Source organism: Rhinoderma darwinii, chromosome 1, assembly GCF_050947455.1.
Source record: "Rhinoderma darwinii isolate aRhiDar2 chromosome 1, aRhiDar2.hap1, whole genome shotgun sequence".
NCBI lineage: Eukaryota > Metazoa > Chordata > Amphibia > Anura > Rhinodermatidae > Rhinoderma > Rhinoderma darwinii.
In genome coordinates, this window is record NC_134687.1 from 477422930 (window position 1) to 477448668 (window position 25739).

The 25739-nt window shown below is 41.3% G+C and overlaps 1 protein-coding gene across 1 annotated transcript in view; it reads right to left on the reverse strand.

Moving 5' to 3' along the window:
- HIP1R (huntingtin interacting protein 1 related) overlaps nucleotides 1–25739 on the reverse strand; it is a 158020-nt gene that overhangs the window by 13004 nt on the left and 119277 nt on the right. The window contains exons 19-26 of the mRNA XM_075834101.1: nucleotides 21450–21597; nucleotides 19915–20001; nucleotides 18159–18266; nucleotides 17937–18073; nucleotides 16948–17058; nucleotides 7493–7551; nucleotides 5530–5560; nucleotides 2511–2573 (exon numbers count right to left, since the gene is read on the reverse strand). Coding sequence (XP_075690216.1) covers nucleotides 2511–2573; nucleotides 5530–5560; nucleotides 7493–7551; nucleotides 16948–17058; nucleotides 17937–18073; nucleotides 18159–18266; nucleotides 19915–20001; nucleotides 21450–21597 — 744 coding nt within the window. The remainder of the gene's footprint in view (nucleotides 1–2510; nucleotides 2574–5529; nucleotides 5561–7492; nucleotides 7552–16947; nucleotides 17059–17936; nucleotides 18074–18158; nucleotides 18267–19914; nucleotides 20002–21449; nucleotides 21598–25739) is intronic.

Sequence of the window (25739 nt, forward strand, 5' to 3'; positions counted from 1 at the left end):
CCCAAACAGGTCTTTTGCTATATTTATTGGAGTTTGTCTGTGAAAATGAAAATCTACTTTTTTTTTCTGAAAAAAAAACCAGACATTTTAAATTTTTACAAGGAATAAGGGAGAAAAAGAACCCCAAAATTTGTAAAGCAATTTCTCCTGATTACGGCAATACCCCATATGTGGTAATAAACTGCTGTTTGGACCCACGGCAGGACCCAGAATGGAAGGAGCGCTATTTGGAGCTTAAATTTAGCTGGAATGGTTTTCAGGTGTCATGTCGCATTTGCGAAGACCAAAACAGTGGAAACACCCCAAAACTGACCCCATTTGGGAAACTACACCCCTTAAGGAATCTTTCTAGGGGTATAATGAGCATTTAGACACCACAGGTCTTTTGCAGAATTTATTAGAATTCGGGCGTGAAAAATTAATATCAACATTTTTTCCACTAAAATGTTGAATTTTTCATTTTCACAAAGAATAAAAGGAGGAAAAAGCACCCCAACATTTGTGAAGAAATTTTCCCAAGTACGGCAATACCCCACGTGGTCATAAATAATTTTATATTAGAAATTCATTAACCATTTCAGGACTGATCCATTTTTTGCCTTTTCATTTTAGTTTTTCCCTCCCCGCTTTCCAAGAGCCATAAAGTTTTTTCTTTTTCCGTCAGTAGAGTGTTGTGAGGGCTTATTTTTTGCGGGAGGAGTTGTAGTTTCTAGTGACACCATTTAAAGTACCATTTAAGTTACTGGGAAACAAAATAAAATTCTTTGCAGGCTGAAATTGGAAACTGCTGCGATTCCTCCATTGTTTTTAGGGCTGTGTTTTTATGGCTTTCACCGTACGGTAAAAACAACAACTTACATTTTTTCTGAGACTTAATACGATTACAGAGATACAAAATTTATACCGTTTTTTTTTTCATATTTTACTACTTTTACAAAGTAAAATCTATATTTTGTTTGTTTCACCATATTCCGAGAGGCATAACTTTTTTTTCTTTTTTGGTCGATTGAGTGGTGTGAGGGCTTATTTTGAGCTGTAGTTTTTATTGGTACATACAAGTTTTTCATCCCTTATTAATTTTTTTTTAGAAGCGAAGGTGACCAAAAAACTGCGATTTTGGCGTTTTAAATTCTTTATTTTTTACAGCGTTCACCGTGCGATTTAAATAATGGTATATTGTAATAGTTCGGACTTTTACAGATGCAGCGATACCAAATTTTGTTTACTTTTTTCACATTACTTTACGCCATTGCTAGACTCTAAAAACGCTGCTAAAAAAAGCAAAATGCTGTGTATGTAGACTTTGGCTGGGTTCACACGTGGCGGAATTTCACTTAAATTCCGCTGCGGACACTCCGCAGCGTTAATCCGCAGCGGAGCCGTTTGTCCATTGACTTACACTTTAATTTAGCAGTGTTCGTTTAGACGAGGCGTAAAATTCCGCTGCGGAGCATAGGCTGCGGAGCGGAATTTGGTGTCCGCAGCATGCTCTGTCTGTTGCGGAGCAGTGGCGGACTCATGGCGGAATTTCTCTATTGACTTCAATGGAGATTCTAATTTCCGCAATGAAGTCCGCAGCTGTCATGCACATGTTATGTGTGCTGCGGATCAGTCTTGCTTTTTTAACTTGACATTTCTTCATTCTGGCTGGACCTATGTATTTCTAGGTCTACAGCCAGACTGAGGAAGTCAATGGGGCTCCCGTAATGACGGGAGCGTTGCTAGGAGACGTCAGTAAATAGTCACTGTCCAGGGTGCTGAAAGAGTTAAGCGATCGGCAGTAACTGTTTCTGCACCCGGGACAGTGACTACCGATCCCAATATACATCTATCTGTAAAAAAAAATGAAGTTCATACTTACCGAGAACTCCCTGCTTCTGTCTCCAGTCCGGCCTCCCAGGATGACGTTTCAGTGTAAGTGACGGCTGCAGCCAATCACAGGCTAATAACAGGCTGCAGCGGTCACATGGACTGCCGCGTCATCCAGGGAGATCGGGCAGGATGCCGAAGGAGGGACGCGTCACCAAGACAACGGCCGGTAAGTATGAATTTCTTTGACTTTCACAAGGGAAAGTGCTGTCCCTTCTCTCTATCCTGCACTGATAGGGAGAAGGGAAGTACTTTTACCGCAGTCCGCAGCAGCTAGTCCGCATCAATTTACTGCACATTTTGTGCAGATCCGCAGCAGAATCTGCAACGCAGATTCTGTGCGGCATTGATGCGGACAGTTGCGGAGGAAATCCGCCACGTGTGGTCATGCCCTTTCACATTTAACAATAGACTTTAAACTATCATCCGGCCACAGAATTTCCCCACCCCCGCAAAAAAAAAAAAAACATACAAAAAACAAAAACAGCAAAAATATTAAAATGCTGCGTGTGAAAGGCCTGGTGCTTTTTCTCTCTTGGCTTTTTTTGGTGTTAACATGTGCAAAAAAAAAACAAACACGAAAATAAGCAATATACCAAAACATAAACTCCATCAAGGTAACATGTAAACCAGAAACTTACTCTTCCACCCTCCACAATTTCCTTCTGTAAATCTGTGGAGGTTATAACCAGGAGTCTAATGGCCTGTAACAAAAGAAATAACATTATAGATCCAATTCAAAACAGATCTGCATATTACTGAAATATGCCTGGAATGCGTTCACACATGGCTTTTTCTAGAAAAAAAATAAAAATGATGTCTGGGCATTTTTAGGGCATCAAAACATTGGTTTTCTTTCCATTGAAGTAAAAAAAGCAAAACAGGGGAAAGTATGTACATACGTTAATATATTTCACATATGTTAATGTGCCTCCATAGAATTTTTCTAGGACTTTTCTAGGAACCTTTTTCAGTTATTGTGTCGCCGTATTGCAAGAGCCATACATTTCTTTTATTCTTTCATTAATGCAGCTGTATATGTTAGTTTTTCTTTTCTATTTGTGGGACGTTTTGTATTTTTCAATGACGCCATTTAGGGTACATATAATTTAATGTTTAACGTTTGTTAAACTTTTTTTGGTGAAAAATGGGGGGGGGGGGTTGGGGACAGCAATTCCAGTTATGATTTTTTTAAATTTATTTCTACAATCTACCGTGTGGTATAAATAACGTGTTGACGTCATTCTATAGGTCGTTCTGATTGCAATGATGTCAAATGTGTATAGTGGTTTTTTGTAAAAAATTTTACTATAAAATCAATTTTTTATGAAAAAACTATTTAAAAGGGGCTTTCCTATCTTAGACATTTATGGCATAGCCATATGCCATAAATGTCTGGAGATGCGGGATCCAGCTCTGGGGCCTGCACCCATATCGAGAATGGGGGTCTCTCGACCCCCGTCTCACCCGATGCGGTGGCTGCAGAGTCCATACGGAGACTAGTGGAGAGAGAGTCACGTGTGCACGCATTGCTCTCCATTCTGTTGGATTGTTGTTACGAAAACAGCTGACTGTTTCTGTAACTCCCATTGAATAGAATGAGGAGAGGCGCCAGCTCACAACACACTCTACTAGTCACTGCCTGGATTCAAGCGGCCGCCGCATCAGGCAAATCGGGTCAGGAGAAACTCATTCTCGATATATGGGGGCAGGTCCAAGAGCTGGAACCTTAATCTCAGACGTTTATGGCGTTATTCACAGGATCTGCCATAAATGTCTAAGATGGGAATAACCCTTTAAATAAAGTTTATTAAAAAAAGGTCTTCATTTTCTTTCATAAAAAAATAGGTTTTATTGTAAAACTGTTTCCTAAAAAAATATATACATATAATATATATTTGATAACATTGCAATCGTAATGACACATAAAATGAAGTCAACACGTTCTTTATACCCCACGTTAAATTAAAAAAACTAAAAACATAGGTGGGGGTCGGTTTTTAATATTAACCACCTTCCCGTCATACTCTCATATTTTCATTTTCATTTTTTCCTCCCCACCTTCCAAAAGCCAGAACGTCTTTATTTTTCCGTCGATATAGTCCTATGAGGGCTTAATTTTTGCGGGAGGAGTTGTAGTTTTTCGTAGCAACATTTATTTTGCCATATAATGTACTAGGAAATAGGAAAAAAATTTATTTGTGGGGCAGAAAACTAAAAAAAAAACTGCGATTCCTCCATGGTTTTTTGCGCGCCATTTTTACTGAATTCACTGTGCAATTAAAACAACATGTTAACTTTATTCTGTGGGTCAATACGATTACGGCGATACCAAATATATATAATTTTTTCTATATTTTACTACTTTTACAAGTAAAAACCTAAGTGTAAAAAAGAAAATTTATTTTGGGTCGCCAAATTCCTAGAGCCATAAGTTTTTTATTTTTCCGTCGATTAAGTGCTAAGAGGGCTTATTTTTTGCGGCATAAGCTGTAGTTTTTGATACTATTTTGGTGTACATGCGATGGTTTGATCACTTTTTATTTCATTTTTTGTGGGAGATGAGGTGACCAACAAATAGAGATTCTAGCTTTTACAATTTTTTATTTTTTTTACGGCGTTCACCGTGCGGGTTAAATAATGATATATTGTAATAGTTCAGACTTTTACGGACGCGCCGATACCAATTATGTTTATTTATTTTTACTATATTCTAGGGGGAAAATGGTTTTTTGTTTTTTTTTACAAAAAAAAAAAAAGTAAAAATGAGTTAAATAAAGTTTATTAGTCCCCCTAGGGGACTTCAACCAGCGATCGTTAGATCGCTTGTACGATATACTGCAATACTAATGTATTGCAGTATATCGTGATTCTGACAGGCATCTATTAAGCTCTGCCGGAGGCAGGGATTAATGGGGCCTACATTAGGCCCCCAGGCAGCCATAGCAGCCATCGCCCCCCCGCGATTGCGTTGCGGGGGGCACGATGAACTGTTAGAAATAGGGGGGCGGCCCCCCTCTAACGATTTAAATGCTGAGGTCGCTGGTTACTCTGAAGTGTCGACACCGGCATCGTATGGAGCAGGTTCACTTTGTGAGCCTGCTCCATACTTCCCCCTACCCGGCTATGACGTAACTATGTCATATTTCGGGAAGGGGTTAATAGACATATGCCAAACTTGTTACTGTTTTTTGAAGTTTTTTTCAAAATGGACTAAAACAAAAAATGGACTCCAGTACAAAAAGTTACTTTTTACAAGGAAACAAGTAGGTAGGAACAATACAAAAGAATCATTTACATAAATGAGTCATAATAACCAGACTAAGGCTCTGTTCACACCTCCGTTGTGCTGTTTAGTTGTTCTCCTTCGATAGAGGAGCAAAACAAGGGAAGAACGGGACCAACGGTACCCAATGACTTTGATAGATACTGTCTGCCTTCCGTCGGGGTGTCCGTGATTTTACCAGACACAATAGCACAGCATGCTGCACTATTGTCTCCGATAAACCCTGCTGGATCTGAACCGGTGGCCCCTAACGGAGCCTCTGACGCAGATGTGAACATAGCCAAATATAACTAATGACACACTAGAGAAGTAAAAGTAGTAATAATAATAACAATAAAACATCATGTCAAGATCATAGCTCTTTCTTTGGTTACCTTCATAAGGTCTGTGCATGAATTCAGAATCCTATCCAAAAACAAAATCAAATATATATTAGATTCAACTTTATCTACAAACGTATAGTATCACATCATTAGTGATTTTCCAAACAGCAGCTTACAAAATAAAATTGGTGTAAGGGCTTAATAGAAAGTCTATGGGCCCTTACACCAATTGCTCGGCCTTCTGAGAAAAGTCCATCAGAAACGAAGTGGTTCAGTGCTCACCCGATTGCTGGGGGTCTCAGTGCTCAGACCTCCCCCCCCCCCCCCCATGCAAAACGTCTGACATGTCACGATGACAAGTCAGATGTTTTTTGAAAATTTAGTTACCCTTTAAGAATTCTGTGTGTCTCTTGCCTGTTCTTATTTTGCTGCTTCTATCACTAAGTTTCCAACTTTGGTGACACGCTTTTTATTTTACTTGAGCCTGTGGGGATCTATGCGTCACTCATACAGGAACCAGAACTTCTTGTATGATGAAACTACATGGACTGTTCCAGACAAGTTCTCCCACAAGGGGACATATACTCCTATCACAGTTACACTTATAATATCTTCGCTTATATAGGAAAATACTAAAAGAAAGAAACGGCGTCCTCTAGCAGACAGAGATGGTACTGCCTGTAGATGCTTATGTGATGCTGTATTGAGGCATCATGGGATTGGTAGCATAGCACAAAAAGAGATCAGGTGTCTGATCAGAAGCAGACATGAGGCTGGACTGCAGCGGAGTAAAATATATAGAAATGGCTGTGTGTGACAGACATTAAATCTATTTGAACAATTATACTCCAATCATAACCTGGCTAATAAGGACATGATCCAATACCACACATGGCCACTTTATTTACCATTAATATTATAGGGCCATGGTGTGCATATTGTGCACTGATAGGGGCTGAAACCACATGCAAGTTGGAAAAAAAATGTGTCAATTCTAGGCTGTACCCAGGCAGTATACCAGTGAATCTGTATTCACAGGGGGAAAAAGTCATGATCAGCATGGCTTCGTCCACTCCCTAAGCAAGGATTTTGTTGGTGGGGGATTTCCGATGAAAGTGATTACATATGAAAACCTATTGCTTTACGTAGCCATTGCTGTACGAATGCTAAGATGTCATGATGATCACACCAGGGATTCTCTACACCTTGGAAAGTCTATGCAGATATTAGGTATCTGGCATTTATCTTATCTTGGTCAAGAATGAACAGATAGCTGGATTACTTCCTTAGATAAATCATACAGCCATGTTACTGACCTAAATCTACAGACCTACACTAAAAATGCATACTACAGGCTTAGGCCTCATGCCCACTTCAGTTTTTTCCTTCAGGGTGCTATCCATTTTTGTCACGGATAGCACCCTGAACCCATTCATTTCAATCGGGCCACGCACACTTCCGTTGTTTTAACGGAACCGTGCGGCCGTTCCATCAAAAGTAGTGCAAGTCCTACTTCTGCCCGTTTTTGACGGAACTGTCTCGGCCTTTGCATTGAATTTGGTCCGTGAAACAACGGGCTGCACGGAAGCCATCCGTGTGCAGCCCGTGTGTGACGGGACCAACATTAACGGCCATACAACGGAAGTGTGCACGAGGCCTTATACACAGTCTAGTTATAACAGGCAGGGAACAGCTTCAAGTAGAGCCATATAAATCAGCAATGTTACTTGTAACGGACAGTATTAGCAATGTATGAGGAGTATTATGATAAAATGTTGTAATCCATCTCCCAAGTGGATACAACCCAGTTATGTTGATGTACCTTACCCTGCTTCATGCTGTGGGGCTATGTTGACTTTATTGGCTATGTTGACATTTTTCAAATGTTTTGAATGTTATGTCAATATGTGTATCATGTATTATCTTAATAAAAACTATTGAAACATAAAATACTGTAATCCAGCAACACTGTGATGATCTATTATTTGTAGAAAGACTCTGTAGTTGCACGGACCTCTCATTGACTTCCAGCTTTACTCCGGAGCTATCTTTTCGAGCCTGGTTCATCATGTCCTGTCAGACAATAGAAGTATTTCAATCACAAATAATTTATACATAAGGATTGGAAAGCTTACAGCCTGAAGTGAAAGGAAATATCCATAAAAGAATGCTCCCTAATAAGAACTATAAAAAAATAAATAAGGTGGTGGGGGGCTGCACATGGATTATGCAGGGTCATATATACTACTTGTCTCCATCTAGTCCACACTGAATTGCCACTTTATTAGAGACAGCTGCTGTTTCACGATTAAGGTTCCCTGTATGGAAATTAAACACGTGACCCCAGCGTACAGTATAAAATCAAGTGAACAAGTTTTCCAGGGATCAGTTTCAGTGTAAATCCACATTAGAATGGGGGGGGGAAACTAGTGATCTGAGCGACTTTCGAACAAGGCATGGTCATTGGTGCTAGACTAGCAAAAGCCAGTATTTAGGAAACTGACAAACTTGTGGGATTTTCTCATGCAACGGTGTTGAGAGTATACTAAGAAAGGTGTGACCGGGGAAAAACACCCAGCAAAAGGGGACCCTGTGGAAGTCGATGAAAGGGTTCAGAGGAAGACGTCAAGAATCATCCTAACAAACAGGCAGTGCATAGTCAAGCAAATTGCAGCGCAATACAAAGCTGGTGTTCCAAGTGACATGTCAAAGCACAACTCGTCATTTCTTAGCAGAGATGGGCTATAACAGCAGACGACCAGTTCGAGTGCCAATTGCTGTCTAAGGGAAACTGAAAGGCAAGACTCCAGTGGGCAAGAGTTCAGTGGAAAAACATTGCCTGGTCAGATGAATCAGATTTCTCACCATGCTGATGTCAACAGTTCAGGCTGGTGGAGGTGAAGTAATGGTGTGGGGGATGTTTTCTTGGCACACCCTGGGTCCTTCGATACCTGTGGATGGACACTTGCACAGTAGGACTTATCTTAACCCCTTAAGGACGCAGCCTAGTTTGGGCCTTAAGGCTCAGAGCCCATTTTTCAAATCTGACATATTTCACTTTATGTGGTAATAACGTCGGAATGCTTAAACCTATCCAAGCGATTCTGAGATTGTTTTCTCGTGACACTTTGGGCTTCATGTTCGTGGTAAAATTTGGTCGATATATTCAGTCTTTATTTGTGAAAAATTGCAAAATTTAGAGAAAATTTACAAAAAATAGCATTTTTCAGAATTTAAATGCATCTGCTTGAAAAACAGACGGTTATACCACCCAAAATAGTTACTAGTTCACATTTCCCATATGTCTACTTTAGATTGGCATCGTTTTTTGAACATTCTTTTATTTTTCTTGGACGTTACAAGGCTTAGAACATAAACAGAAATTTCTCATATTCTTAAGAAAATTTCAAAAGCCTTTTTTTGAAGGTGCCAGTTCAGTTCTGAAGTGGATTTGAGGGGCCTATGTATTAGAAACCCCCATAAAACACCCCATTTTAAAAACTAGACCCCTCAAAGTATTCAAAACAGCATATAGAAAGTTTTTTAACCCTTCAGGCATTTCACAGGAATTAAAGCAAAGTGGAAATTAAATTTGCAAATTTCATTTTTTCTGCTGAATTTCAATTTTATTAAATTTTTTTTTAGTAACAGAGAAGGTTTTACCAGAGAAACACTACTAAATATGTATTGTCCAGATTCTGCAGTTTTTAGAAATGTCCCACATGTGGCTCTAGTGCGCTCGTGGACTAAAACACAAGCCCTAGAAGCAAAGAAGCACCTAGTGCATTTTGAGGCCTCTTTTTTATTAGAATATATTTTAGGCAGCATGCCAGGTTTGAAGAGGCGTTGAGGTATCAAAACAATGGAAACCCACCAGAAGTGACCCCATTTTGGAAATTACACCCCTCAAGGAATTCATTTATGGTTTTTGTTATCATTTTGACCGCACAGTTTTTTCACAGCACCTATTTGAATTGGGCTGTGAAATGAAAAAAATGATATTTTTTCCAATAAGATGTCATTTTTGATCAAAATTTCTTATTTTCACAGGGAACAACATACCCCATTTTGTTGCCCAATTTGTCCTTAGTGCGGCAATACCCCATTTGTGGTGATAAACTGCCGTTTGGGCCCATGGGAGGGCTCAGACGGAAAGGAGCGCTATGTGTTTGTTGGAGTCCAGATTTTGCTGGATTGGTTTTCGGGTGCCATGTTGCATTTGCAGAGCCCCAGAGGTATCAAAGCAATGGAAACCCACCAGAAGTGACCCCATTTTGGAAACTACACCCCTCAAGGAATTCATTTATGGTTTTTGTTATCATTTTGACCGCACAGTTTTTTCACAGCACCTATTTGAATTGGGCTGTGAAATGAAAAAAATGATATTTTTTCCAATAAGATGTCATTTTTGATCAAAATTTCTTATTTTCACAAGGAACAACATACCCCATTTTGTTGCCCAATTTGTCCTTAGTGCGGCAATACCCCATTTGTGGTGATAAACTGCCCTTTGGGCCCATGGGAGGGCTCAGAAGGAAAGGACCACCATTTGGCCTACTGGAGCTTTTCTGGTGCTAAGTCATGTGTGCAGAAGCCCCTGAGGTACCAGTACAGTTGAAACCCCCGAGAAGTGACCCCATTTTAAAAACTACACCCCTTAAGACATTCATCTAGAGGTGTAGTGAGCATTTTGACCCCACAGGTACTGTGTAAAAGATAATGCGCAGCAGATGGTGCAGTGTGAGATTTGCAATTTTATATATGTATATGCCATTTCAGTGTCCAATATAGTGTGCCCAGCATGCGCCACCGGAGATATACACCCCTTAAATTGTAATGTGGGTTCTCCTGGGTACGACAATACCCTACATGTGGCTGTTATCAGCTGCCTGGGCATACGGCAGGGCTCAGAAGGGAAAGATGAGGGGGGTAAGCTGTGCGGAGTGCATCAGGGTAAATTGAAAATCAAGGGATGTATGATACATTTTAAAACAATCTTTTATACAGAGCCCTGGTTTTTCGGGACACGTGTCACATTGGTATATTGTGTTCTTCCTTATCCCCCTCTTATAGCAGACTCTGCACCTCTTTTGACTCTTTCCCTTTCCACCGGTTTGGGGACCTTCTCCTGGAAAGTGTTGCCCTGGTACGATGCGCCCCCCCTTCCTGGTCCCTAAAGATTAGATCTTGAAATTCCAGGAAAGTTCCCCTCTGGCCTGCACATCGACGTAACACATACGCATTGTACAAAGCCATCTGTATGATGTGCCCGGCCAGCTTCTTATACTACACCGCATGGCGCTGTAGGGCTTCAGGACTTGATTTGACAAGTCCATCCCTCCCATGTACCTATTGTAGTCCAGGATGCAGTCTGGTTTGGGGGTGGCCTTTCCTTCATATATCCTAAACCTGTAGGTATACCCTGATGCACTCTCGCACAGCTTATACATCTTCACGCCATACCTTGCCCTCTTACCTGGCAGGTACTGGCGGAATTGAACCCTCCCTTTAAAATGTACCAGGGACTCATCAATAGAAAAACACTTCTCGGGGGTGTATGCTTGGGAAAACCGGGCACTGGAACGGTCTAATAGGGGTCTCCGTTTATACAAACGGTCAAAACTGGGGTCATCTCGGAGTGGGCACGGCTCATTATCAGTATAATGTAAGAAGCGAAGTATTGCCTCATTTATTTATTTTTTTAGGTTCCAGTTCATTTCTGAAGTTGCTTTGAGGGGCCCATATATTAGAAACCCCTATCAAACACCCCATTCTAGACCCCTCAAAGTATTCACAACAGCATTTAGAAAGTTTATGAACCCTTTAGGTGTTTCACAGAAATTTAGAGCAAAGTAGAGGTGAAATTTACTCTTTTTATACCATTTTTTTTATAACACAAAAGGATTTATCAGAGAAACGCAACTCAATACTTATTGCCCAGATTCTGCAGTTTAGAGAAATATCCCACATGTTGCCCTCGGGCGGTAATGGACTGAAGCACCGGCCTCCGAAGCAAAGGAGCACCTAGCGGATTTTGAGCCCTCTTTTTTATTAGGCACCATGTCCGGTTTGAAGAGGTCTTGTGGTGCCAAAACATTGGAAACCCCCCAAAAGTGACCCCAATTTGGAAACTAGACCCCTTGAGGAATCCATTGTAGTTTTCTTGGGGTGCATGCGGCTTTTTGATCAGTTTTTATTCCATTTTTAGGTGGCGTGGTGACTAATAAACAGCAATTCTACTATTGTTTTTGTATACTTTTTTTTTTACAGCGTTCACCGTGCGCTATAAATGACATATTCACTTTATTCTGCGGGGCGATACGATTACGGCGATACCAGATGTTTATAGGTTTTTTTTATGTCTTATGGCGTTTGCACAATAAAATACGTTTTGTAAACAATCATTCACTTTTTGTGTTACCTTATTCTAAGAGCCATAACTGTTTTATTTTTCAATCAATAAAGCCGTGCGAGGACTTATTTTTTGCGTAACGAACTGTATTTTCCATCAGTACCATTTTTAGGTACATGCGACTTTTTGATCTCTTTTTATTCCATTTTTTGGGAGGTGAAGTGACCAAACAATTGTGATTGTGGTACGGTTTATTAATATTTTTTTTTACGGCGTTCACCGTGCGGGATAAATAAAATAATTTTGTAGTTCAGGCCGTTACGGACGCGGCGATACCAATTATGTATAGTTTATTTGTTTGTTTATATATTTTTATTAATAATAAAGGCCTGATAAGGGAAAAAGTGGGACTTTTACTTTTATTACTTTTAAAACTTTTATTTTCTTATTTTGACACATCTTTTTTTAACTTTTTTTTTACTTTATTACTTTGTCCCACTAGGGGACATGAGGGCAGGAGGCCCTGATCGCTATTCTAATACACTGCACTACATGCGTAGTGCAGTGTATTAGAACTGTCAGCTACTCACTGACAGCAAGCATAGTGGGTCCTGACGTTGTCAGGACCCACTAGGCTTCCGTCTATGGCATAGCCGGACGCCATTGTTTGGTGTCCGGTTGCCATAGTCACCATCGCCGGCCGCTATCGCGTAGCAGGCCGGCGATGGCAGCTTAACCCCTAAAAAGCCGCGATCTCTATAGAACGCGGCTTTTAAGGGGTTAATCAGCGGGGACACAGCGATCGGTCCCCGCTGTAGGAGCTGTGACAGCTGCTGAACAAGACAGCAGCGTCACAGCTCCTGTATGTGTCGGGAGGACGGCCGAAACGGCCGTTACTCCCGAGACGTACTATTACGGCATGGAGCGCGAACGATACAGCTGCCATGACGTAATAGTACGTCAAGGAGCGGGAAGGGGTTAAGCATTGTGGCTGACCAACTTCATCCCTTCATGGCAGCTGCTTACCCTATGGCAGATGGACACTTTAGCGGCAACTGCGAGAAGCTAACCTGTTTGCATGGACAAATATTCCTGCAGAACAATTTCCACACCTACTGGAATCTTTGCCATGAGGAATTGCTGCAGTTCAGAAGGCCAAAGGAGGTTGAACATGCGACTGGATGGGTGTCTAATAAAGTGGCCATTCAGTGTATACCAGTATTAATGCTGTACTGCACAACACACCGAACAAGCAGGCTTACTGAGAGACTTAGCACCTTGACACTGCATAATGGAGTGGACAGAACCTGTACAGTTATAGGTTAATTTTCTTATAAAAGCAGACACAACCAGTAAGGGGAGAGAAAAAAATCTGGACCGCACATCCACTTGCTATACTTGATCTATTGCGGCTCCGCAACATTTAATAAAGGTGTGAACATGAGGTTTAGCTTACACTTTCATCCAACTGTATAAGCCCACTTGCCACTTCACGCCGACCCCTTAAAGGGAAGGGGTCACGGATTATTTTTTTTTTTATATATAATATTGCTTTTGGTATGATATTAACCCGTTCGTGAACGCCAATACACCTTTTCACGTCGGTCACGAACGGGCTTTATTCTGATGCATAAGCCTTTTTTACAGCACTGCATCAGGATAAGTAAAACAGAGCAGGGAGCTGTCAAATCTCCCTGCTCTCAGCTGGCAGAGGCAGCTGAGGGCTGGGGGCGTCCCTGCTCGACCGGGTGAGATCGATATCCGTATCGATCTCACCCGTTTAACCCTTCAGATGCGGTGCTAAATCGCGTGCACCGCATCGGAGTGGTTTTGGAGAGAGGGAGGGAGCTCCCTCTCATCCCACCGACACCCGGCGATAAGATCGCCAAGTGTCTGTGTCTCCGACGGCAGCCGGGGGCCTAATAAAGGCCCCCAGGTCTGCCTGTAGTGAATGCCTGCTAGGTCATGCCAGAGGCATGTCCTAGCAGATGCCTGTCCGTTTTAAACGAACAGGCAGTAATACACTGCAATACAAAAGTATTGCAGTGTATTATAATAGCGATCGGATGATCGCATATTAAAGTCTCCTATTGGGACTAGTAAAAAAAAGTTAAAAAAAAGTTTAATAAAGTTAATAAAAATAAAAAAATAAAAATGGGGAAAAAAAATGAAAAACCCACTTTTTTCCCTTACAAAATGCTTTACTATTAAAAAAACAAAATAAAGTTAAAAAAGTTACACATATTTGGTCTCGCCGCGTCCGTAACGACCCCGGCTATAAATCTATTACATTATTTAACCAGCACGGTGAACGGCGTAAAAAATTAAATAAAAAACTATGGAAAAATTGCTGTTTTCTGTGAATCCTGACTTAAAAAAATGTGATAAAAAGTGATCAAGAAGTCTCACCTACTCCAAAATGGTACCAATAAAAACGACAAGTCTTCCCGTAAAAAAAAACACCCTCATACAACTGCATCGGCAGAACAATAAAATAGTTATGGCTTTTCAAATATGGAGACACAAAAACAAATAATTCTGAAAAAAAAAGCGTTTTTACTATGTAAAAGTAGTAAAACACAAAAACGATACAAATTTGGTATCGTTGCAATCGTAACAACCCGCCGAATAAAGTTAGTGTTATTTATACCACACAGTAAACGGCGTAGATTTAGGATGCAAAAAAGTGTGGCAAAAGTTTTTTTCTATTCCCCCCCCCCCCCCAAAAAAAAGTTAATAAAAGTTAATCAATAAATATGTACCTCAAAATAGTGCTATTAAAAAATACAACTTGTCCCACAAAAAACAAGACCTTATACAGCGATGTCGAAGCAAAAAAAAAGTTATAGCTCTTGGAATGCGACGATGGAAAAACGTAAAAAATGGCTTGGTCATTAAGGTTTAAAATAGGCTGGTCATTAAGGGGTTAAAATTAATTTTATTTATTTGTGTTCTTGTGTTGTACTTTTTACTTTTTTCTTACTTTTACTTCTCTATGGGGGCTGCCATTTTTTTTTTCATCTCTGTATGTGTCGATTAACGACACAGAGATGGAATACGGCACATACATCCCCATAGGGAATGCGAACAGGAGCCGTTACATTCACTATAGCGTACGCCGTCTGTGTGGGAACGGCGCATGCGCCACTCCCACACAGACCAAAAGGAAGGTCTTTGGCAGAGCGAAATCCAGCACCATTTTCATGTGGCCTGGAAGCCGCGGCCGGACAGTAAGATGACGACTACCGGTCGCGTCTTCCGGCCATATGTTCAAGGCAGCGAAGACGCAAGGTATAGGAGCGGAGCAGCAGCAGGAGCAGGTAAGTTATGTTTGTGTATGTGATGCGTGTGTGTATGTTAGTGTTATACGGTCTGATTACCACTGTATCTAATCCTCCTAAACTGTGGATTCGCTCAGAAAACGGCGGCACACAGTGTAGGAGGTTTGAACATTCAACCCCCTCCTTCTCCTGGCACTAGCCAGAATAAGGGAGGGGGGATTGTGTGAGGACACTAGAGCGAGTGTGTCTACCCCAAATTTGCAGCATAAAGTAATGAGGTTGCTTTACCAAATTGCCAATGCTGCAATTTTGGAAATTGCTCCCTCTAGTGACCAGCACATCGAAATGTTATAAATTAAAATCTAATTTATAATATTTCCTGACTTGTGAAAAAATTAAAACTATGTGTAAATCACTTATATACGGTTTAATTGAAAAAAATTAAAATAAATTTCTAGCGACACATTCCCTTTAGCCCCTTAGTGACCAACCTATTTTAAGCCCTAATGACCAAGGTATTTTATTAGTTTTTCTATAGTCACATTCAAAGAGCTATACTTTTTTATTTTTTCGTCGACATAGCTGTATGAGGACTTGTTTTTTGCGGGATTAGTTGTACTTTTTAATAGCATCATTTTAGGGTAGATATAATTTTTTTTATTTACTCTTTTTGGGGGAGGGGGGAGGATTATAAAAAAAAAAAACTGAAATTCCACCATTGTTCTATGCGTTTTAAATTGACGCCATTCACTGTGCGGCGTAAATAACATGTTACCTTTATTCCATGGGTCGGTACGATTACAATGATACCACATATGTAGAGGTTTTTTAGGTTTTACGACTTTTGCACAATAAAAACACTTTTGAACTAAAATTATTTGTTTTTGCATCGTCGCTTTCCAAGAGCCGTAATTTTTGTATTTTTCCATCAATGTAGTGATTTTTTGGGCTTGTTTTTGCGGGACGAGACGTAGTTTTGATTGGTACTATTTTGGGGTGCATGGGACTGGATTCATTTTTATGACTTTTTTGGGGGGCAATGGAAAAAAATTGCAATTTCGCCATTGTTTTTTGCGTTTTTTTTACGGTGTTCAACTTGGCGATTTAAATTACATATTAACTTTATTAATTGAGTCCTAATGGTTGTGGCGATACCATATATGTGTGCTTTTATTTATTTATTACACTTACTAAATAAATCCAATTTTTATGGAAAAATAGATTTTTTTACTGTAATTTTTATTAATAATCTTTATTTCACATTAATTACTTATATTTTTAGTCCCACTCTGCTATAATGCTTTGGTATACTTCGTATACCAGAGCATTATTGCCTGTCAGTGTAAATCTGACAGGCAATCTATTAGGACGTGCCTCCGGAGCATCCTAATAGGCATATGTCCAGGGCAGACCTGTGGGCTTTTATCAGGCCCCCGGCTGCCATGACAGCCCATCGGAGACTTGCGATTGCATTTGCGGGCCGCTGATGGGTGACAGAGGGAGCTCTATGGACGGCGCCACTTAACGGGTTAAACGTCCGCGATCGCGGGTGTTGGAGCAGGAGCCCAGGTGTCATCAGATAGCAGAGCCCCGGCTCCAGCCTGCATGGGAGACCCGTGCGGGACTTAGACTGGGCCACCATGAAAAGGCGGCAGCCTAGCCGAAGGCCCCTTAGTGACCGACGTGAAAAGTGGGCTTAGACAATTTGATCAAAATGTTTATTAAGAACCTCACATGTTCGTACATTTTTTTAAAAAGCCGCAATAGATCAAGTATAGCAATTGCCATATGACATCTAGAACAAAACAAATCCATTACAGATTACACCATGCTCACCCCAATCCTTCTTACTGCATCTTCTATGGCTGCTGATGTAGCTGCCATCTCTTTATCCACCATGTCTCCCAGTTCTTCCTGCTTGACATCCAAGCTCTTTGGCCTCAACTCCTGAAAAACAAAGAATCCAATTCAAAGATTATAAACTCCGCTCAATGATGAAACAGGGGGTCTAACCACCAGGACGGCTATCTTCATTAGTCTCAGACTGAATGGAGCGGTAGTGTGCACACTAGTCCACTGTGCCATTTAAACCGTGGACTTTGGACTCCCAGTTCTAGCGATCAGTGGGTGTTCCAGTGGTCGGTCACTCACCTATCCTGTGGATAGGTGAAAATTGCTTATAACTCTTCATAACAGGAATACTTAAACACAGATTGTCCAAAAATAGTGCAAATTCAATAGTAGAACATCATAAAACAAATCACAACTGGTCACTTATGCTTGATGTGACAACGGTCCATAACCCCATTGCATTAGAGTCCTATGTTCATACTATGTACTGGGAAAGCTCCTGGCATATACACTAAACATAGGCACAGGCCCCCAATCACTTGACATGCCAAAAAGCTGTCCTTTTAAGAATACGCCAGGCCGGTATGTGTTGGCATACCTTTTTGCCACATAGCATAGTAGACTACGCTACGCCATGCAGAGGCATACAGTAAAAAATGTATAACGTGGTGTGTGTATATATATATATATATAAAATTATAATTTTTTTACTATAGGTCTATTGGCAACATATGCCACTCCATGCCTCTGCAGTAGTATGAATCGTAGCCTTCCGGCAAAGGAATACGTCGGGAAATCTTTACAATGTATACCACCGATGGAAATCTCAAAACACTACGTGAACAGGGCCTAAGGCACGTGTACAGTGTAGTGTAGAAATGTATGAATTTCTTATCGATTTAGTAATTTTTTCAGGCAATATTAATCATATAACAAATTAAAGCCTATGTTAATTAGAAGAATGGTATTTTTACTTCTCCCAGTCCAAGGATATTCTGCAGTGTTCTTCTAACATCTGTCAGGTCAGCACCTTTGATAGACTGCTTTTCCTTCAGCTCATTCAGATACTGTAAACTCTGGCTTCCACAAGCCCTGCAGCTGTCTACAAGACCTGTAATATCAGAGATAAATGCGTTGGAAAGTACCAATATGCTCCATGGCACAAATAGCTTTAAAAACAGCAAAACTTTACTCACGATCTGCATGGTCAGGTGGCGCCAAGTGAGACGTTGCACTGCCGTTTACAATTGTATCAGCTGCTAAATGTGCAAACTGTGCAAGTGCTCCAACTAAATCAGAGGCATCTGAGGGGGCAATACGATTTTTGTTACTACAAATAAGTGACAATCCCCAAATTACAGGAAATATGTTAACAGCAGAAGAATTTAAAAAAAAAAAAAAAAAAAAAAAGTAAAACTATCTATAAAAAGCTCTCAAATTCCCCAAACCCCAACATTTTTCCATTAGGCCTCATGCACACGACTGTAGCTACTACGGCATGGAGGGGACGCACAGTGTTATCCGCGGGCCATCTACAATCACGGACCGCGCACACACAAGATGCGCATTGACCTCAAGGAGCCAAGAACGACATGTCCTATTTTTTTTGCGGTCCGGCCTCCGAGAAATGCACAGACCATGGAAACCACAGTCGTGTGCATTGGCCCATAGGATATAATATGCCATATACTATCCGCAATTGTGGATAGTATGCTGAAGCAAATACACGGTCGGGTGCATGGGGCCTAAATCTTCAGTTCCTGGCTGTGGCTCATCTTTTAACAGCACACGGTGACCGCAAAGTCAGACCCATGCCTCACTCTCACAAAAAAAACAAAAACAATGTCAGTAGGATTTCTCTGGACCTGGCTTCATAGGTTAGCACTAGTTTTTTTTTTACCAGTAAGGGGTATGTTCCACAGGATATGCCATAAAACTCAGACAGATGCAGGCCCTACCCCTAGGACCCGCACCCATCTCTAGAACGGGACACCCTAAAACCCATTCTACCTTTCCACGTTCCCGCTGCCACTTGTGATTTCCGACCATGTAACTAGAAAACAGCGTAGCTCGCTGAGCTACGCGGTTTCCGTAACTCCCATAGAAGTGAATGGCAGTTACGGAAGAAGTACAGCCCCATAGACATTAAATGGAGCGCCAGGGTGCATGTTTGACCGCTGCTCCATTCAGCCTCCTCCTCGCTGCGTGGGGTGCAGTGAGGAGGAACGGGGGTCTCAGGACCCCTGCTCTAGGGACTGGTGGTACCCAAGTAGTGGGGCCCCAGTAATCAGACATTTATCATCTATCCAGTGGATAGGTGATAAATGTTGATCTTGGAATAACCCTCTTAAAGTTCACACGCAATTTTCTCAGGTGTATTTCGGTGCGTAAACGCCTTAAAAAAAACGCTAAACATCTACAAACATCTGCCCATTGAATTCAAATGGGAAAAACTGTGTTTAGTTCAGACGGGGTGTTTTTTTTACGCAGCGGTTTTAAACGGTGCGTAAAAAAATGCCCCGTTAAAAGAAGGAGCATGTCACTTCTTGAGCCGTTTTTCATTGTCTCAATGGAAGGGCAGCTCCAAGAAAAAGCCTCAAAAAACGTTTTTGGATTTAAAAACGGCTGAAAATCAGAGACTGTTTTCCCTTTAAACAGCTCCGTCATTTTCAGCAGTTTTTAATTTGGCGTGTGAACATAGCCTAATAGATAGACACTCTATACGGTCATACTATCTTTCATGTCCTGTGAGTCAAAAGAGCAACAAGCTTAGAATTTTTATTTGTCTTCTAAAAAAACATTTGTACTTGTAGATCTTGTAAAAGTAGTAAGATAAATATGAAAATGCAGTGTGCAGCCTAGTCCAGATCATAAGAAAAGAAGCAATAAAATGCACATCATTGAAACAGTAGTTTCTTGGATTGCAGAAAATAAACATGCACACAAACCCACCGGTCATATTCTGAATGTATGTAGAATGTCCTTTCGCTAGGACGGTTAATGAGTCTATAGCACCTTTTGCTCTGTTTACAAGGTAATCTGTCAAAATAAAAATGGGATTAAAACACGGCAAAATGAGCTGGGGTAATGTTTATTCAGTTTTTTTATATCATCAGCCATACAGTAAGATCTGACAATCTCTAGGATTTGGGTGAGAGGGCGGGAACAAAGACATCACCGTTTCACACACCGTTTACTTGGAGTCTAGAAGAAATTATGAGAATGTCTACAAAATGCAGCGAGCTCCAGGTATGGAGTCATTTATCTGGTATTTTCAAAAAAAGTTCAAAAACACTTGAACAAAAAAAATAAAATAAAAAAACATGCATGAAAAAAAGATGCCATAAAACTGCTATAATATAAAAGATCATGCGCCATCAAACTTTTGCCATTTAAATCGGCTTTCTCACCAGTCCTCTGCAGCAAACATGTTCCATCCATGTTTATTCCAATTGTTTATACCTTGTTCACAAGGTACAGTTTTATTGCAAGTATTTTTTTGGATTAGATACAAATGAGAGGCTGTATACTTTTTTTCTTCTATACTCTACCTGTCTTCAAGGATCCACTCCTGGTATTGTATTAAAAAACAAAAACACAAAAAAACTGGCAGCACACTTCCTTTGTCTGTTGCTGGCAGAATCCAGATCAATTTATTTAAGATTATTTTCCTCCCCAAATGCTTTTATATTTTAGAACATGCGCCCTGTGTTATGCCCAAAATCGTATTCAAACACATTCAGTCATTATTTCCCTTCAATGGGAATACATCCGTCCTAAACTGTCCTTGCCTGTACTATGCAGACCTAAAATCACAGGGGGTCACTAATTGTCGGCCAGCGCCGTTGTCTAAGACATTGTGTCATGAATACTGAACACATCGAATTCTGAGGCGCACTTGGACTCCTATTTGAATTGAACGGTTTTATGGCCAGTCTTAGAATAGCCTCATCTATTTTCTCGAGTGTTACTACCGATCCACAGGCAGGTCTGGTCTACGGCCAAAGTAGTATCCAAATTCTACAATATTGCAAAATGCCCTTCGAGCGATACTACGTTTTCGCAATTACTATTTTTAAAGGATTCCCAATTTCAGAAATGACATAATGTGCTTGCTCTGGGAGACGTGTATGTTGATAATATGTAGCTGATCTGAGAAGGAGAGAATATTAAGTACCAGATGCCCCCGCACCACATTTTTTTTTTAGATATTTGCAAATTCGGCATGCCCTTCATAGCCCGTTCCTGAAAACGTTGTCATATCTCTGCTCCCTTTGGTAGTAATATACCACTCAAGGTCCACATAGACCAACGCCTGCATTGTATGTATCTCCAGTCTACTGTTGATCAGAATATGTATAACTATATAACATAAAAGGAGACCACCTCTTCGTTCATTAATAATTATTTTTCATGAAGCCACATTTCCATTTAGTATGAAACAGAACAACAGTAAAGAAAAACGTGTGCTATAAAAAGAACCATACCTGGTGAACTGGTGCAGCGGATATGTAGAGGATCATCGAGTTTAGCAACAGCATCGTGGATGATATTTTCTGCTTCCCTCACAGTTCCCTGAATGATGTTAAACTGGTCCTCTAACATCTTCTGATACAGTTTCTGCTCATCTGTAGTCTAAGAACACATTACAAATTTCATTCAAATACAATTGTATAGAAGATTTTTACTTTTAACCTTAATAACTGGACATTAATTTATAAAAAAATGCTTATTAATGCAGCAAACAGAAGAGCTCCCCACTGGATGCCCTTCCTGCCCCAGCACTCATAAGCAGAAGTAAAATTATATATACTATTTAATATATATTAACAAGCCATAACATTAAAAATAAAAACCACACTGACAGGTGAACTAAATAACATGGATTAACTCATAACAATGGAACCTGTCAAGGGGTGGGAAATATTAGGCAGCACGTGAACAGTCAGTTCTTGAAGTTGATGTCCTCGGAGTAGGAAAAACGGGCAAGTGTAATGATGTGAGCGACTCGGACAAGGGACAAATTGTGATGTCTAGAAAACTGGGACAGAGCATCTCCAAAACAGAAGTTTTCTGTATATGGGGGCTGCATAGCGGCAGACTGGCCGGAATGCCCATACGGACCCCTGTCCACCAACAAAAGCGCTTACAATGGGCATAGAGGATCAGAACTAGACCACGGAGCAATGGAAGAACATGTCCTAATCTGAGAATTCAGGATTTTTTTTTTACATCATGCGGACAACTGGGTGCGTGCTTACCTTAGAATGAGGTGGCATCAGGATGCACTATGGGAAGAAGGCAAGCCGGCGGAGGCAATGAGATGCTCTGGGCAATGTTCTGCTGGGAAATCTGGGATCCTGGCATTCATGTGGATGTTATATGAATCGTACCACCTAACTAAACTTTGCTGCAGACCAAGTACACCCCTTCAATAGTATTCCCTAATGGAAGTGGCCTTGTAAAGCCGGAAAAGGCGCCCTGCCACACTGCAAAAAGTGTTCAGGAGTGATTTGAGGGACTTGACAGAGTTCAATTTGTTGACTTTTGCTTTCAAATTCTCCAGATCTCCATCCAAACAAGCATCTGTGGGATGTGCTGTAAAAACAATCCATGGGGAGCTCTACCTCGCAAGAGGACTTAACCCGTTAGTAACCGGCCCATAGTCTTTTTACGTTGGTCACTAACAGGCCTTATTCCGATGCCATAGACTTTTTACGTCGCGGCATCGGAATAAGTAAACAGAGCAGGGAGCTGTCAAATCTCCCTGCTCTCAGCTGCCAGAGGCGGCTGGGGGCGTCCCTGCTCTGCCGGGTGAGATCGATATAAGTATCGATCTCACCCGTTTAACCCCTCAGATGCGGTGCTCAATAGCGAGCACCGCATCCGAGTGGTTTTGGAGAGAGGGAGGGAGCTCCCTCTAATCCCGGCGATAAGATCGCCGAGTGTCTGCGATGGCAGTCGGGGGCCTAATAAAGGCCCTCAGGTCTGCCTGGAGCGACTGCCTGCTAGATCATGCCGGAGGCATGACCTAGCAGATGCCTGTCCGTTTTAAACGGACAGGCAGTAATACACTGCAATACAAAAGTATTGCAGTGTATTATAATAGCGATCGGAGGATTGCATAGTGAAGTCCCCTAGTGGGACTAGTAAAAAAGTAAAAAAAAAAGTTTAATAAAGTTAATAAAAAAAAAATGTGAAAAAAAAAAATGAAAAAACCCACTTTTTCCCCTTACAAACTGTTTTAGTATTAAAAAAAAACAAAATAAAAGTTAAAAAGTTACAAAGTTACATATATTTGGTATCGCCGCGTCCGTAACGACCCCGACTATAAAGCTATTACATTACTTAACCCGCACGGTGAACGCCGTAAAAAATTAAATAAAAAAAACGACGGAAAATTGCTGTTTTCTGTGAATCCTGACTTTAAAAAAAATTTGATTAAAAAGTGATCAAAAAGTCGCATCTACTCCAAAATGGTACCAATAAAAACTACAAGTCTTCCCGCAAAAAAAAAGCCCTCATACAACTGCATCGGCGAAAAAATAAAAACGTTACGGCTCTTCAAATATGGAGACACAAAAACAAACAACTTGGAAAAAAAAGCGTTTTTACTGTGTAAAAGTAGTAAAACATACAAAAACTATACAAATTTAGTATCGTTGCAATCGTAAGAACCCGCTGAATAAACTTATTGTGTTATTTATACTACATGGTAAACGGCGTAGATTTAGGATGCAAAAAAAAAAGTGGCGAAATTTCAGATTTTTTTCTATCCTCCCCCCAAAAAAAAGTTAATAAAACTTAATCAATAAATAATATGTACCTCAAAATTGTGCTATTAAAAAAATACAACTTGTCCCGCAAAAAACAAGACCTTATACAGCTATGTCGACGCAAAAATAAAAAAGTTAGAGCTCTTGGAATGCGACGATGGAAAAACGTAAAAAATAGCCTGGTCATTAAGGTCTAAAGTAGGCTGGTCACTAAGGGGTTAAAGGAGTTTGTCAAGGTTTAGAAAAACATGGCTGCTTTCTTCCAAAAAAACACCACACCTGTCCACAGGTGTGTGTCATATTGCAGCTCAGCCTCATTCGCTTCAATGGGGCTGAGATGCAATACCAAACATAACCTACGGACAAGTGTGGCAAAGTTTCTGGAAGAAAGCAGCCATGTTTTCTAATCCTGGAAACCCCCCTTCAAGACGTTTAGCAGCAAGTCTTTGTGCCAGATACTACAGGGCTCCCTCAGAGAGCTCTTGAAGGAACATATGCCTTGATGTTTTGGCGACATGAGGAGGACCTACACAATATAAGGCCTCATGTACACGACCGTAGCCATTTGCACGGCCTTGATTTTCGGGTCGGCCGGCCACGGAGTACAGCCGCGAGCCGCCCGCAAATCGCGGGCTGTGCACATGGCCGCGGCCATTATTTTCAATGAGCCCGGACCGCAGAACATGGCCGTAATAAGACTTGCTCGTTCTTTCTGCAGTGCGGCCTCCTGGGCATGGCCCCATAGGAGTGAATGGGGCCGCATTTCTCCTGTGGATTTTCGGGGGAATTGCGGCCGCAAAAGCACGTTCGTGTGCACGAGGCCTTAGGCCTCGCTCACATCAGCGTCTGGTTCCGTTCAACTTTTCCATCGGAGGAACCCATGAACGGAAAAACAAAAGGAAATCAATGATAATGCAAGTAGAAGCTGTGATTTCAATGGTAATGCTTCCATTGCAAATGGTTTCCGTTTCTCTCCGTTCTGTAAGTTTTCAGGTTTTTTTTTCAGAAGAAACAATAGCGTAGTTGACTACGCTATGGTTTCCGCTAAAAAAAACGGACACATTACTGAAAGGAAACAAACAAACAGAAACCAATTGCAATGGAAGCATTAAGTCTCAAATTAGTGGTAATGCAAACGGAAGCTATGGTTTCAGTTTGTCTTTCCGTTCAGGGGTTCATACGATGGAAAGGTCGAATGGAACCCATGAACGGAACCAGACGCTGATGTGAACGAGGCCGAAGGCCTCATGCACATGGCCGTGCCTGTAATCCCGGCCACCGACACCCGCGGGCCGCATTTTCGTGCCGTGCCCCCATACTAAGTATGGGAGCACGGCCCGTAAAATCAGAAAAGTAGGACATGCTCCATATTTTCCAGCACGGTTCTACGGCAGGGACACCCATCTGTAGCGCTACGGAAAGGTGTCCGCGGATCATAGAAGCTGGCGGGTCCGTAATTGCAGACCGTAGTGTGGTCTCCAATTAGAGTTTTTTTTACGGTCGTGTGCATGGGACCTAAGGCAGGTGGTTTCAATGTTATTGCTTAACAGCGTATACAGTTTATTTTTCTTTTCTTTTATTTATTATTTTAACTATAAGGCGGAATTCACACGACAGGGTTTCCCGGCCGGGTGCCGGCCGTTCATAAATCGGCCGTCACCCGGCTGCATTAGGAACAATAGACCCCTAATGGGGCTATTCACACGACCGATTTTTTCACGGGCCGAGAAAACCGGCCGTCAAAAAATGGGACATAACCTATTTTCGGCCGGGTACCCGGCCCCCATAGAAGTCTATGGGGCCGGGTAATACACAGCCATCACCGGAATGTGTCCCGAGTGATGGCCGGGTCTACCGTCGCTCGAGCACTCTCTCTCCTCCTCCTCACAGTGCAGAGTGCATGTGAGGAGGAGGAGGAGGGTCTTTTTTTGCTCCCTGTAGGAGTCTGAATCCCCAATCCCCGGCCGGGGAATGGGGATTCCGCTACAGGAGAAGTGCGTG